This window comes from Rhinatrema bivittatum, chromosome 6 (genome assembly GCF_901001135.1).
Source record: "Rhinatrema bivittatum chromosome 6, aRhiBiv1.1, whole genome shotgun sequence".
Taxonomy (NCBI): Eukaryota; Metazoa; Chordata; class Amphibia; order Gymnophiona; family Rhinatrematidae; genus Rhinatrema; species Rhinatrema bivittatum.
In genome coordinates, this window is record NC_042620.1 from 251,404,726 (window position 1) to 251,418,659 (window position 13,934).

Here is a 13,934-nt window from a genome sequence, read left to right on the forward strand (position 1 = left end):
AGTAACCTAGAAAAACAGCAAAACCCCAACCATGACCTGTAAGAAAACCATCAACCCTCCTCCTCTCCCCTGCCCCCATATAACCCATACAGTTCCAGAGTCTGGAAAAAGGGGGCCTCCCCTCTACCACCCCAATTTCCACGGTCCAGCATGTAAAAAAACAAAACAAAGCACAGAAACCATTGAACCTGTGTAGCACCCAAAACTCACAGGCAGGAGACTTCCTGGGGCCCAGGGATTGTGGTTCTCTTCCCCCACTCCCCCTGCCCAAACCCTCTCAGTACCTTTAACTTGCTTCCAAAACATATTAGATAATCACAGTGTCTTTGGCTTTCTACAGGGTCTTTCATCCTTACTGAACCCCCCAATGAGCTTTAAAGTTTTATTTAAGATGGAGTGGCTGAATGTTCTTTATCTTTTATATTTTGTCAGTCTGGTAGTTCCTCCTTTCTCTTCCAGTTCAGTCACAACCAGGGATTTTGGTGTCATGAGCCAACATTCAACTACCCGTGGATTTTCCCCCTATTTTTTTTAACTCTTTATTTTAAACTTGTCAAGCCATACATAAAACAAAATACGTGTAAACATCCAGCATACAGTTATCCATTAAATACCTCTCATTTGAGTGTACAGTACATCAGAGCTATAGGATGCAGACAGTGAACATATATAGTAATATAAACTCCTGGCAGACAGTCATGGCGAATAGCTTCAAACACACCCCTGAGACCGACAGTAATCAATGTACACACCCCAAATGTGATCGTAGTTGGAACTGTTCATGCTTTAAGGCATACCGCAGCTGCTCCATAATAGCCAACTCCCATACCTGAGCTCTCCAATAATCCAGACATGGGCACCTTTTCCGGAAGTTGGCTTATCATGAGCTAAGCAGCAAGTAGAAGTTGGCTCAGCAACCCACAAAACTTTCCTGGTACTCCACACCCCACCCATCTGCCCAACAATCCAACCTGCATCATGACATGAATGGGGAACCTAAATATATTCGTAATCTCTTGGGTAACATCTCTCCAGATCTAGCTGACCCCTGGGCACAACCATCAAATGTGTGTATATTTGCCTATCTCTCCACATCCTCTCCAACAAGTATTGTCTGCCCCAGGAAATATATGCCCATAATAACTTGGGGTACAGTAGGTCCTATGTAGCAGCTTGACCATCAGCTCTACTCATTTAAGACAAACCGAACGGCAATGCACCACTCTCCAAATCTTTCCCCAATCTTTCGCAGAAAGGGACAACCCAAGATCCACATTCCATTTATCTATTATGGTTTATGAGATGTCAGATCAAACTTCCCCAAAAGTGTTCAATACAAGGCTGTTATTCCTTTCACACGAGCTTCAGGATCACCAAGATAAGCTTCAAATCTATTAGGAGGCTGCCCTATAATAGAAAGGTCATATCTATCATCCACCACAATACGTAGCTGCAAGTATTGGGCATACGTATCAGGTAATAACTCAAATTCCTCCTCCAGCAAGGCAAGGGTGCAAAAAGATCCATTCTCCCACAACTACAATAGACTTACTAATCCATTCTCCTTCTAATCTTTGAATACTGGCAAAAAAGAAAAACCTGAAAGTGGATTACCATAGGTTGGAGACAACAAGAAAAAAATCTTTATAGTCTTTTCCCAAGTAATTCTGAACTTATTTCCACACATTCAAGGTATGGGCTAGTATTGGGCTCTGCTGCGTAACTTGCCTTCTTGCAAATGATGTCACGGGAAGAAAGGGTAAGATAGCTAGATCCGTAACATCCATTTGTAATTGCTCCATTGCGAGCCACGAATCTTCGTAGTGTTCCAACCACAATTTTAGACAGAGCAGGCGCACTGTCCAATAATATAACTTAAGATTTGGAAGAACCAATCTGCCCTGAAACTTAAGTAGCCACAACTGACTTAAACGTATCCAAGTCCTTTTATTATGCTAGATAAAATGAGACAGCTCTTTGAAGGTTGTCAAACACCCGCATAGGAAAATTACAAGGGATATGCTGAAACAGATATAATAATTTAATAAATATGAGTCCTACCAAAATTAACTCGTCCCATCCATGAAAAAGTGAGATCTTCCCATGCTAACAAGTCCCATTTAATTTTGAAGACACAAGGATCATAATTTTTAGAATAAAAATCCTTAAAAACCCTGGATACAAAGATACCCAGATAATTAAATCTTTCCTTACCACCCGAAACCTGGAAAGGCATTCTGGAATAAAAACCTTGGACCCAGTGGGGAATATCTCTGATTTCTCCCAGTTAACTCTATATCCAGCCAAAATTCCTTAATATTGCGAAATCCTCAGCAAAGCAGAGTCCAAGACAGGTAAATCAGACAAACAGATGAGCACATCGTCTGCGTATGATGAAATCTTATGCCCCCGCCTGCCAAACCGAAGACCCTTAATACTAGGATCTCTCCGTATTGCAGATGCCAGTCTTATGTTGGTTAGTAATTGCTTTATTTTGGTGAGATAGTTGGCTGTTCTTTTGTAGGTGTCTTCCAGGGATTTGTGTATTGGGATAAGTATTTGGATGTCATCAGCATATATGAAGTGAATCCGTTTAAGGTTTGAGAGGAAGTGGCATATCGGGAGAAGATAAATGTTGAAGAGTGTTGCCGATAGTGCGGAGCCTTGGGGAACTCCAGTATCAAGATTTATTTTCTTTGAGAGGGTGTCATTGATTGATACCTGGTAGGTCCTTTGTGATAGATAGGATGTGAACCATTGTAGGGTTTTTTCTTTTACACCGATTTCGGATAGACGTTCAATCAGAATTGAATGGTTTACAGTGTCAAAGGCTGCTGATAGGTCTAGTAGGACTAGAAGGAAGCTGTGACCTTTGTCAAATCCTTTGAGCACGGTGTCATTTAATGATAGTAGTAGTGATTCGGTGTTTAATTGTTTCCTGAAGTTGAATTGCGTGGGAAGTAGGGTATTGTTCTGTTCCAGGTGGTCACTTAGTTGGGAGTGGACGATTTTTTCAATGATTTTGGCAATGAATAGTAGGTTTGATATGGGTCAGTAGTTTAGTGGGTTTTCTGGATCCAGGTTGTTCTTTTTCAGTATGGGTTTAATAATTGCTGATTTTAGGCAGTCGGGGTAGTTTCCTTCTGTGAGGGATAGGTTCACAATGTCGGTTAATGTTTTAGTTATTGATGGCTCAATGTCTTTGATCGTCTGTATGGGTATGCTATCAATAGGGTGTTTAGCTGGATTCATTTTTTTGATGATATTTTGGTTTTCCAGTGATGATGCTGAATCAAAGTTGGGCCAGTTTGTTGATTGCTTGATTTGTATTTTTGGGTCTTGCGTGTTGTTGAGGTTGTTGCTTATTAGATTTTTTATTTTTTTTTCATTGAAATCTGCAAAGTCCTTGCTTGAGAGCTTGGAGGTTGGTGATGTTTGGTCATTGGAGGATTTGTTTACGCCATGTTTTAAGGATTTAGGAAGTATCCTATTAGATAAGGAGAGATTTGTAATGTTAGCAATAGGATTTGCAACTGTCTTGGGCCACTTTTATTGATGGCATTCAAGCAAGCATTAAGCACCAGCGGGTCCCTGTAACACCTGGAACGTCTGTAACACCCCTGTGGACTAGATTAAGGGGGTCATACAGTTCCCCAGAACTGCTCCTCAGTATCCCAGACCTCTCTGACTCTCGCACGTTGCCCATGCCATCCTCTGGGAATGTTGAGGTTCGTCCTTCTGGGCCTCTGCTGGCACAGTTTTAGTCATGTAGTCTCATCCCAGCTCTCTCTCTCTTGTTCACTGGTTGGTCAGTACTCACAGTAAGAGTCATCTTGGAGGAAAGGCACTCTTGAATAAAACACAGAATCCAAGGATGGTGTTCAGCTGAAATTTACTTTAACTTAGAAAGAAGGATCCCAAGCTAGGATTGCAAAATGAAAATCATAACAAAGGCAGTGGTATCCTTGTCCATAGCACCTCCTTTCTTCACTCTTCTTTCTCTAACTAAACCAGTTTCCAAACTCCCTTCCCTGTGGAAGGTGGGAAAACTTTCTTCAGCAGCCAGACTAAGGCAAAGGGGTAGGATGGAAAGAATCCCCTTGTTATAAAAAAAAATCAGATGTCTCTAAAATGTCAAGGAATTTTCTCTAAACACCTCTGCTTAAATCCACCGAGGAGCAGAAAGACCTCTTGATCAATCCTTCGTAACAGAAGAACGACCCTTTGCAGAAGTTCAGGGAGCAATTTCTACTCGTAAAACCCAACTCAAAAAAGGAAAGGACAAAGGCAGGGGGAAGACCCCAAAATACAAAAATCTTTCTATAGTTTGAAAATGAGGTTCACTGCCAGCGGGCAGAGAAAGGGCCCCTGCTACAACCTCGGCTGCAGCAGCCCAATGTCAGCCAGGAACTGAACCCAGTTCTCTCGGCATGTTAATAGATTGCACTGCCACAGGGCTGGCCTCTTGCTAATGTTTTTTTTTGTTCTCCACAGAATCTGTTCAGCACCTGGAGAGAGAAAAGAGAGATTTGCAGAAGCAAATGAAAGAACTACAGGAAAAAATGCAGGTAAGTGTCTTGAGTGGGAATATGATTTCCTTTCTTACACACAATCTCTCTCTCTCTCTCTCTCTCTCTCTCTCTCTCTCTCTCTCTCTCTCTCTCTCTCTCCCCTCTCTCTCTCTCTCTCTCTCTCTCTCTCTCTCTCTCTCTCTCTCTCTCTCGTAGTGAATGTGCATTTGCTCTAGATATACTGACTTTTGTGTTCACACTAGAGGAAATCAGAAAGCAAGTTCCATATTAACCCATTAATCCTGAAGTAAATTATCCTTCCTGGATTAGTTAGTCCTGTAATAACTAATGCTGTTTAGATATACAGTATACGAATAAAAGTATAGAGTCAAGTCCAGGATTAAATCTGAATAGAAAGTAACTATTTGGAAATGCCTCCCCTTCCCCACATGCAAGCACACACACACTGCCTGTGTCCTCACCGTGAAGAGGAGACTCCAGGACTAGACCTCTTTCTGAGCCAGGGGAATGGGTACCTTCTAGGCCCTTGGGGCTTGTACACTAGGACTTAGATAAAACAGTCTCCTCACACAGGGTGGTTTCCAGATTGTAACTTGACTGAAATAAAGTCATTGATCGTGACAATCTGGCAAGCAGTACATTTATGAAGAGATGTATCCGTTTCTTCTATTTATACATTCACCAACCAAACAAATCAGTTCTCCACTTCTCTACTCCAGGATCTCCTTCTGGACGGGAATCAGAGGCCTCCTACGACTCCTGAATTCCAATAGTGGAAGTGTTCCTCTTCCAGACAGTTTCTTCTCCTCTCCTTTCTATATCTGATCGGTGCTGAATGCTCTACTTCTCAATTGTATATCTTGATAGCGCCATATGTGCTGACTGGACAAGTCAGTATAGAAATTCCTGCTCGCTTGGAAAAATCCCAGCAGACTGCTGTGTGGGGTTCAGATCCTTTTGTGGTAACCCCAAAATATAGCGCAGATATAGGACTCTCCCCTTCCTTGGGAAGTCATCTTGCACCACACTGGGAAAACTCACACTTCTCAGTCCTCACCTTTCAGAGTTTGAAGATCTTCCCTTCCTATTTTCTTTAATCTTGCTTTCCCCTCTTTAAATGTCTTGGGGAGGGAAAAAACAGATCCCTGCCCTAGGACTGCAGCTATTCCTTTGACTGTTTTTCAGGAAGGTAAAGCTTTCTGACTATTTTCCATCTAAATGACTTTTGAATATTGACTTCTATATATTCTGCAGTTTCCTTTTTAACCTACGGACTTTGCACCATATTTCAAAGGGAAACTATAGGTGTAATTTCCCTTTGAAAATTGCAGGTACTTTGTACTCACAGCAAATGTTTGCACTCACTTTTTGTGCTGGTGGAATTTTTAAGGAAATGAATGCATATTATTTTCTGATCCTGCCTAAGCACACCTCTGGGAATGCCTCCTTTTCTGTGGTTATAATTGCCCATGCTATGGTGCACCGTGCATACTTTTAGATGGATTAAGGGAGGACAGTTTTCAGATGGCCAGTTTACCGGGATAAGTCATCATCTACCTATGTAAATGGCTTTGAAATTTAATTACCTTAGTCCATAATGTGCAAAGAACATGGAGTCAAGCCAGATTAACTAACTCGGAATTGAATATTGGAATAAATAACCCAGGGGTGGGGAGGTGGGAGAGCCCATGAAATGTATACATTTTTGGAACATCGGTGGGTGCTTAGGAGGAGCTTGCTTATTTATTTATTTATTTATTTATTTAGGTAATGTTGTAACACTGCGCATAAGGATAATTGATACCAATTTACAAATCAGATTTATGTACCTAAGTCCACTTTGAAAATTACCTCAGCAAATCTACCCACACAAGTTATACTGCTAAAATTTCCACACAAATCTTCCAGGAAAATGTATGTATGTTCTTTTTTTTAAATAAAAAATTATGCATATAAGTCCAAACCCCCTCCTCAACTCTATTCCCAGAATGCCTCCGCTCAATCTAGATAAAAGTATGTGCGAACATGACATATGTGCGTAAGTTTAGCTGCATATCAAGCAAGCAAGTTTGTAATAGGTCATTTCTGCATTTAAACCAGTTTTATCCACAGAAGTGTCTCTGAAAATCACCCTCATTAAGTTGTATGAAAGCAAAAGTAGGAACTTACATAGATAAATATACATTTACTATATCGTAACATCTACTGATGTAAACCCAAATTTACCATAGCTAGACAGGGCACATAAAATTGCTATTATATTCTTCCAGCGTGCTGAAAGAACTGAAAAATGAAATTGCAGACCTCCTATTAGTACTCTGTAAACTATCATTAAAATCAGCTACAGTATTGAAGATTGGAAAGGTGCCAATGTAACGCCACTTTTAAAATGTTCCAGTGGTGATCCAAGAAAATACAGACCAATGAGCCTGACTCTAGTGCTGGGAAAGGTTCAAACTATTGTAAATAACAAACTTACTGAACAAATAGCTATCTAGTCAGTTTAATGGAGAAAGCCAACATGGGTTTAGCTAAGGGAAGTCTTGCCTCACTAATCTCCTACATTTTTTTGATTGTGGAGTACCCTAGGGATCTGTACTGGGACCACTGCTCTTTAACATATTTATAATGACCTAGAGATGGGAACAAAGAGTAGGGTGATCAGATTTGCTGATGATCAAAACTATTCAAAGTTGTCAAATCACAAGAGGATTGTGAGAAGTTTCAAGAGGACCTCAGGAGACTGGGCATTCAAATGGCAGATGATATTTAATGTGGAAAAGTGCATAGTGATGCACGTAGGGAAGAGCAACACAAATTTATAGATGCACAATGCAAGGTTACACATTGGGAGTCACCACCCAGGAAAAAGATTTAGGTGGTGTTGTGGATAATATATTGCAATCCTCTGCTCAGTGTGCAGCAGCAGCAAAGAAAGCAAATAGAATGCTAGGAATTATTAGGAATGGAATGGAGAATAAAACAGGGAATTTCGGGGGCAAGATGGCGGCATAGGCAGTCGCATACTACCTGAGCTCCGATACTGCAATTTCTTTTCCTGCAAAGAATGCCAGCTAAACGGAAAGGCAAGCTCCGAACTTACCCCTCTGAAGCAGAGCTAATGGCGGCACAGCGTTTGATAACCTCGTATGCGACTGCAAAGGTGTTTGAGACGGGTGGAGCAAGCTCCGCTGAGGGAGCCATCGAGGAAGCGTTGGTTTCTCCGGGAGAAGTCACCTTAAGCCCCCCCGGATCCTCGTAAGCCCGATATTGTTGTTTCTCCCGACCGCCCGATGGCAGCTGAGACACAGACCCACGAGGTAATTGTGATTGGCTCAGTGGAGGGAGGTCAGAGGGCGGAAGATGCCGAACGGTCGCAGCAGGACTCTGTGAACTCTGGAACAACAGGGGCAGAAAATTTGTTTTCTGTGCCCCCAGTATCTACCCTGGTGTGGGAGGGGTTCACCGAGACACTGAGTGGAGTGACGCCGACGATTTTAACGGGAGAAACCCAACTGGATGGAATATCACTGGTTCTGAAAATGGGTGAGTCAGTATTAAGACCCCGCTTTCAAATGCCTGTTAAACTAGATAAAATAACTTTAGAAACAATATGGGATATTATGGCTGCGTTGGTAAAATCGATCGGCAACTTTCAAGATAATTTGGAGTTAGCAGAGCATAAATTGGAAGAATGTGAAAATCAGCTGGAAGAAATAAAGCCAAAGTTGATTACAGTTGAGGCAGAAATGACGAAAAACCAAGAATGTAATCTGAAGATTATAAAGGATATTAATTTGGTTTCAAAGAGATTGGAGCATCTGGAAAATTTTTCTAGACACTTAAATCTAAGATTCCTAAATTTTCCTAAAATAATTGGTGAGCTCCCATTCATTACATTGAAAAAGTATTTTGCAGAGACTTTGAAATTTCAAGAGGGAGAAATCCCTCTAGTAAACAAATTGTATTTTTTGTCTGTGCCAAATAAGAACAGGAATGTTACCCAGTTGAATGTTAATGAAGGGAATCTGACTAGGTTTTTAGAAGATTCTGCAATGGAATATTATGAGACAGCAACACTAATGGTATCCTTTATATCTGAAAAAGATTTATCAGAGATTATGAAACGTTACTTTAAAAATATTGAATTGCAATTTAGGGGAGCACAAATACGTGTTTTCCCAGATTATGCTCCTGTTACTCAGAACAGGAGATGTGAGTTTCTTGCATTGAGATCTCAAGTTCTTGCTTTAGGTTTTTCATATACTTTAAAATATCCATGCAAATGTATTGTAAAATCTGTAACAGATATTTTTGCTTTCCATTATCTGGAACAGTTGAGATCCTTTTTAAATGCAAGGAGAGTAATTAATCTCTCTAACATATAGTATTAACATCTAATCGTGGATCATAAATTGTTAACACCTTTATTTATGTTAAGCCAATTCATGCATTTTTTCTTTTTCTGCAAATTCTTCCTTACGTTTTCTGCCTCCCTCCGAGTTTCATGTGGAACACAATATTAAATAATTGTTTTTCTTTTTTCCTCTGTGTTAAATGGGGGGTTGAATAAGATTATTGTATTCCTTTTTCTTTTCTGTAAGTAAGTGATGGCTTACTGTTAATGTTTGAAAATTAAAAATAAAATTTAAAAAAAAACCAGGGAATATCATAATCCCTCTGAATTACTCTATGGTGTGACCACACCTTGAATATTATATGCAAGTCTGGTCATCCTATCTCAAAAAAGATATAGCAGAATTAGGAAAAGGTACAGAGAAGGTGACCAAAATGATATAAGGGATGGAACGATTCTCCTATGAGGAAAAGCTAAAGAGTTAAGAATCTGCAGCTTGGAGAAGAGATGGCACAGGGGAGATACAATAGAGATCTATAAAATAGTGAGGAAATTGGTTATTCGTGCATCATTAGTTTACTCTTTCTAAAAGAACAATGTACGCAGTGAAGTTACTAGGTAATACATTTTAAGAAAAATAGGAGTAAATATTTTTTTACTCAAGCTATAATTAAACTTTGGAATTCATTGCTGGAGGATTTGGTAAAAACTTAATGTAGCTTGGTTTAAAAAAGGTTTGGACAAGTTCCTGGAGGAAAAGTCCATAAACCATTATTAAGGTGGACCTGGTGAAATCTATTGACATTTTGGGTATGCGTGACTGGATTGGCAACTGTTGGACAAAGGATACTGAGGTTAATGGACCTTTGGTCTGACCCAGTATGGAACATCTTATGTTCTTATAGGCTAACCCGAATATGGCCTTGTTTTGACAAACATGCTTATATTAAGAGGATAATCTGAATCTTGTGTATTGATACTAATAAACAATGCAAGCAAGATCATATGCTTTAAAAACAAAGCACCTTAAGCCTTTTACCTGGAAATTAAATACTTCTCTTCTCGGGGATAAACACTTCTCTGAGCTCTTGCAAGAGGCTGTTTCAGAATTCAATGAATGTAATCCAGAAGGGGCTCTGCACCAGAATTACAATGGGATACCTTTAAAGCCTTTTTGTAGGGTAAAATCATAAGCTATGCTAGCTATCTTCGGAAAGAGAGCAGAAAGAAGGCTGAAGAGCTGATTGGTAAAATATGGGAGTTAGAGGATAAACATAAAAAGGACTGCTCTAATAGTACCTGCAAGAGAGAGTTAAAAACTTTGGACGTGGGGAAAATTGGGAAATCGCTCAATACTCAGTTAAAATATTATGAGCATGGCAATAGACTGGGAGCTATGTTAGCTCGGGCGGTGAAGAAACGAGCTAGTATTTATGTGATGAATGAGTGCTCTGGTGAGAAAGTTGTGAATCCTTTAGAGATTGAACATTTGTTTGTAAACTGTTACTCTGAATTAAATAGTGCTTATGGGTCTGTGGGCATTGATAGCACTGCAGCATTTCTGAACAATTTAAATTTGCCTCAGTTGAATGACATGCAAAAAGAAATGCTTGCAGCTCCTTTTGTAGCATTAGAAGTTCAGGCTGCAGTTAAGGCATAAATGTCCAGGTAAAAATGTAAGGGTAAATGTCCAGGTCCAGATGGATACCCGATGGCATTTTTTTAAAAGATACCTGTCTGAGATTACCTAGTTTCTTCTCCCCCTCTTCCAAAGAGCGGGAGAGATGGGTGGTTAATTGGGTAGTATGGCTGATGCCACTATCTTGCTTATCCACAAAAAGGGCAAGTACATAAACAAGTATTTTCTTCCTCTAGGCCTAGCTTCCTATTGAATTCCGACAACATTTTAAAAATCCTTTCAGTTATGCTTGGAAGCAGTGCTCCTGAGTTTAATTCACAGGGATCCAATGGTTTTTGTGATGGGAAGGGTTTCCACCAGCAATACTAGAAGGTTAATCAACATTCTGCATATAGCGAATAAGAGAGGTATTGCAGCTCTGGTGTTATCATTAGATGCAGAAAAAGCCTTTGATAGGCTGGGGTGACCCTTCCTTTTCCTGGTCCTGAGGTATGCTGGGTTACCAGACAGGTTTGCAATGGGATTCAAGATATGTACGAGAGGCCTAGAGCCCACCTATTGCTCATTGGTTCATTATCCCCTTTTTTTGCAGTAGAGCAGGGCACTTGCCAAGGTTGCCCCCTGTCGCCTCTGCTGTTCGATTTGGCCATTGAACCTGTGGCAGCTGCGATCAGGCAGAACCCTCAGATTAAAGATATTAGGCTTGGGGGATGTGATCAAAAGATCTCGCTATATGCTGATGATGTGTTGGTCTTTTTGACAGATCCTGCAGTGTTTGGGCCAGTTCTTTTAGAATTCTTGGATACATATGGTTCCCTATCTGCCTATAAAGTAAACTAAGTCTGAAATATATTCGGTTCATTCTCGGATGGTGATACTTGTTAGTTTGTCTGCCTTTTGGTTGGTGTGGGATGGCTTTTCCTATTTAGGAATCTATGTTCCTAGGGATTATCACAGTTTATTTTCTAGAAATTACACCCTGCTGCTGGGGAAAATTAAGCAAAATTTGCATAACTAGGGGAACTTACCTTGGACGTGGGTGGATAGAATTAGCCCTTTAAAGATTAATGTGCTGCCTAGGCGTTTATACCTGTTTCAGCACGTTCTGTGTTCTGTCCCAGTGCAGGTCTTTTCTGACCTGCGCAGCTGGATTGGGAGGTTGATTTGAAATCATAAACTGGCTAGGATTAAATTAAGTCAGTTGTGGTAGAGTAAGGAGCAGGGGGGAATGGCTCTGCCTAATATTTGTCTCTATTACTGAGCTGCTAGACTGGTCTGTTTCCATACTTGGATCAGTGGAGACTGAGTTTCTTGGCTTGCATTGGAGAAGGAGCAGGTGGATGTGGCTAATCCTGGCAATACTTCCCTTTTTACCTGCTGATTCGGCTCAGAGGCATAGGACAGGCAGGGTCAGTCCTCTGCTGGCTCATACATTGCGTGTGTGGAGGCAGATTAATAGATATTTGGGGATAGAAGACAACTATTTGTCACTGATCTCCCTTCTTTTTGGGAACCCTGTGCTGTCCGGTTGTAACTCTTCCCTTGTTTTTAGGGAATTGAGTTATACTTTCTCAGTTATGGGATGATGAAGGTTTTCTTACTTTTCAGGACCTGACGGATGCTTATGCTCAATATCTACAGCTGCGTCTTGTTTTAGCAGGGCATTGTAACTTGGCCAGCCTTTGCGTAATTTGAATGGCATGGAGAGATACCTCAGTGATCCTGGTGCAGGAATCCTAGGTATAGCATGCATCTATCGTGGTATGTTGGAAAAGAAGATTGGGAATTCAACCTTGCAATCTCTTATTGATGCTTGGAATGTTGATCTGGGAATGGAATTGGAGAGCAGAGATTGTAAAACTGTATGGGTCTCTATTTGTGCTAAGCGCCCTGTGCCGATGGTTCGTCTATTGCATAGAACTTATAGAACTCCAGTTCATTATTCAAAAAATGTTTCCTGATACAGATAATGTTTGTTGGAGAGGATGTGGGAAGATCGGTACTTTCATGCATATGTGGTGGCTTTGTCCAAACATCAGTTATTTCTGGTCGCTGGTTACACAGGAAATTGTCGATATTGCAGGCTTTCCCGTATACGCTGGAACCACAGCTGGGGCTACTGGGTAGATGGGTGGGCTCGCAGATTCCGGTTAAAAGTAGACAGTCAACTGTTACAGTGGCTACCTTTTGGAAATCGAGCCGCCGCCCCCCGCTTGATTATTGGCTGAGCCAGGTGCATGAGATAGTGGACGTAAGAGCTTTTGCGATATGATCTGAAAAATGAAAACTTCAAATATCAACAAATATGGGGTCCATATATTGAACATTGTGCGCAAGAGTAGTTGATGTATGTTTCATGTGAAAATGTTCATCCTTCATATATAATGATGAGGTTGCATGTATTATTGCTCCCTATGTGAGGGGCAGTTATTGTGATGCTGTCATAATTTGTGGCCATTTGTAAGGTTTTGCTGTATTGTTTGGTATGCTGGGGGGGGGGCGGGTAAAAGTTGTTAAATAAAGAGTTAATTTTAAAAAAAGCAAACAAAGCACCCAATAATGAAATCTTTACTGCAGCTTGGCAAAACATTCAGAATAGAGGGAAACAGACCACACAAAATTGAAATTTTTTTTCCCACGTTTCTTAATCATTTGAAATATCTTCTCATCCTAAATGATAATGCATTTAGGAAGAGCTGCCAAATAACCATGATTCTAGAACAAACAATTCGTCCATTCTTGGGTTTGTGAACTTTCATACCCAAGAACACTGTGGAATTTGTATTCCCTGCTTCTTCAGTCTGATATTAATACTACAGGTCCCAGAATATACCAACAGGAGATCTGAGGATGTCACAATAAAATGTCATTGAAGTCATTCTCTGGAAATGTCAACTTCCTCATTCCCCCATTCAAAAGACTACAAGTCATATTCCCTCCCAGTAGACCAACATTTTCTCATTGAAGATTTTTTAATGTTTCTCCCCTCTCTGGCATGCAGAGTGAGAGGCAGAGGCAAGAAGCAGTCAAGCTGGAGAAAGAGTCACAGTCACAGTTTCGTCTGGAGGCAGAGCTCCGGGAGCATAAGAGCCAAATCCGAGAGCTAGAGGCAGAGAAAAGCCAGAGGAAGAGAGAGAGAGATCAAGAAGAAATCAGACGCACAGAGCTGCAAGGTGAGTAACATCTGGTGATGAAAAACCACCTAAATGTCTTTGGCTTTCTACAGGGCCTTTCATCCAAACTGAACCCCAGTGAACTTCACAGTTTGATTTAAGGAAGGGTGGCTGAATGTTTTTCATTATTTTTGATATTTTTCAGTCTGGTAGTTCTTCCTTTCTCTTCCAGTTTAGTCACAACTGGGAAATCAGGTATCATGAGCTGACATTCTCAACTACTCGGGGATTTT

At 40.7% G+C, this 13,934-nt stretch overlaps 1 protein-coding gene across 1 annotated transcript in view; it reads left to right on the forward strand.

Annotated features, from left to right (window-relative positions):
• Nucleotides 1-13,934, forward strand: part of LOC115094092 (trichohyalin-like) — a 157,182-nt gene that overhangs the window by 103,154 nt on the left and 40,094 nt on the right. Inside the window, exons 12-13 of the mRNA XM_029606790.1 lie at nucleotides 4,495-4,568; nucleotides 13,530-13,701. Of these exons, the coding sequence (XP_029462650.1) occupies nucleotides 4,495-4,568; nucleotides 13,530-13,701 (246 nt within the window). The remainder of the gene's footprint in view (nucleotides 1-4,494; nucleotides 4,569-13,529; nucleotides 13,702-13,934) is intronic.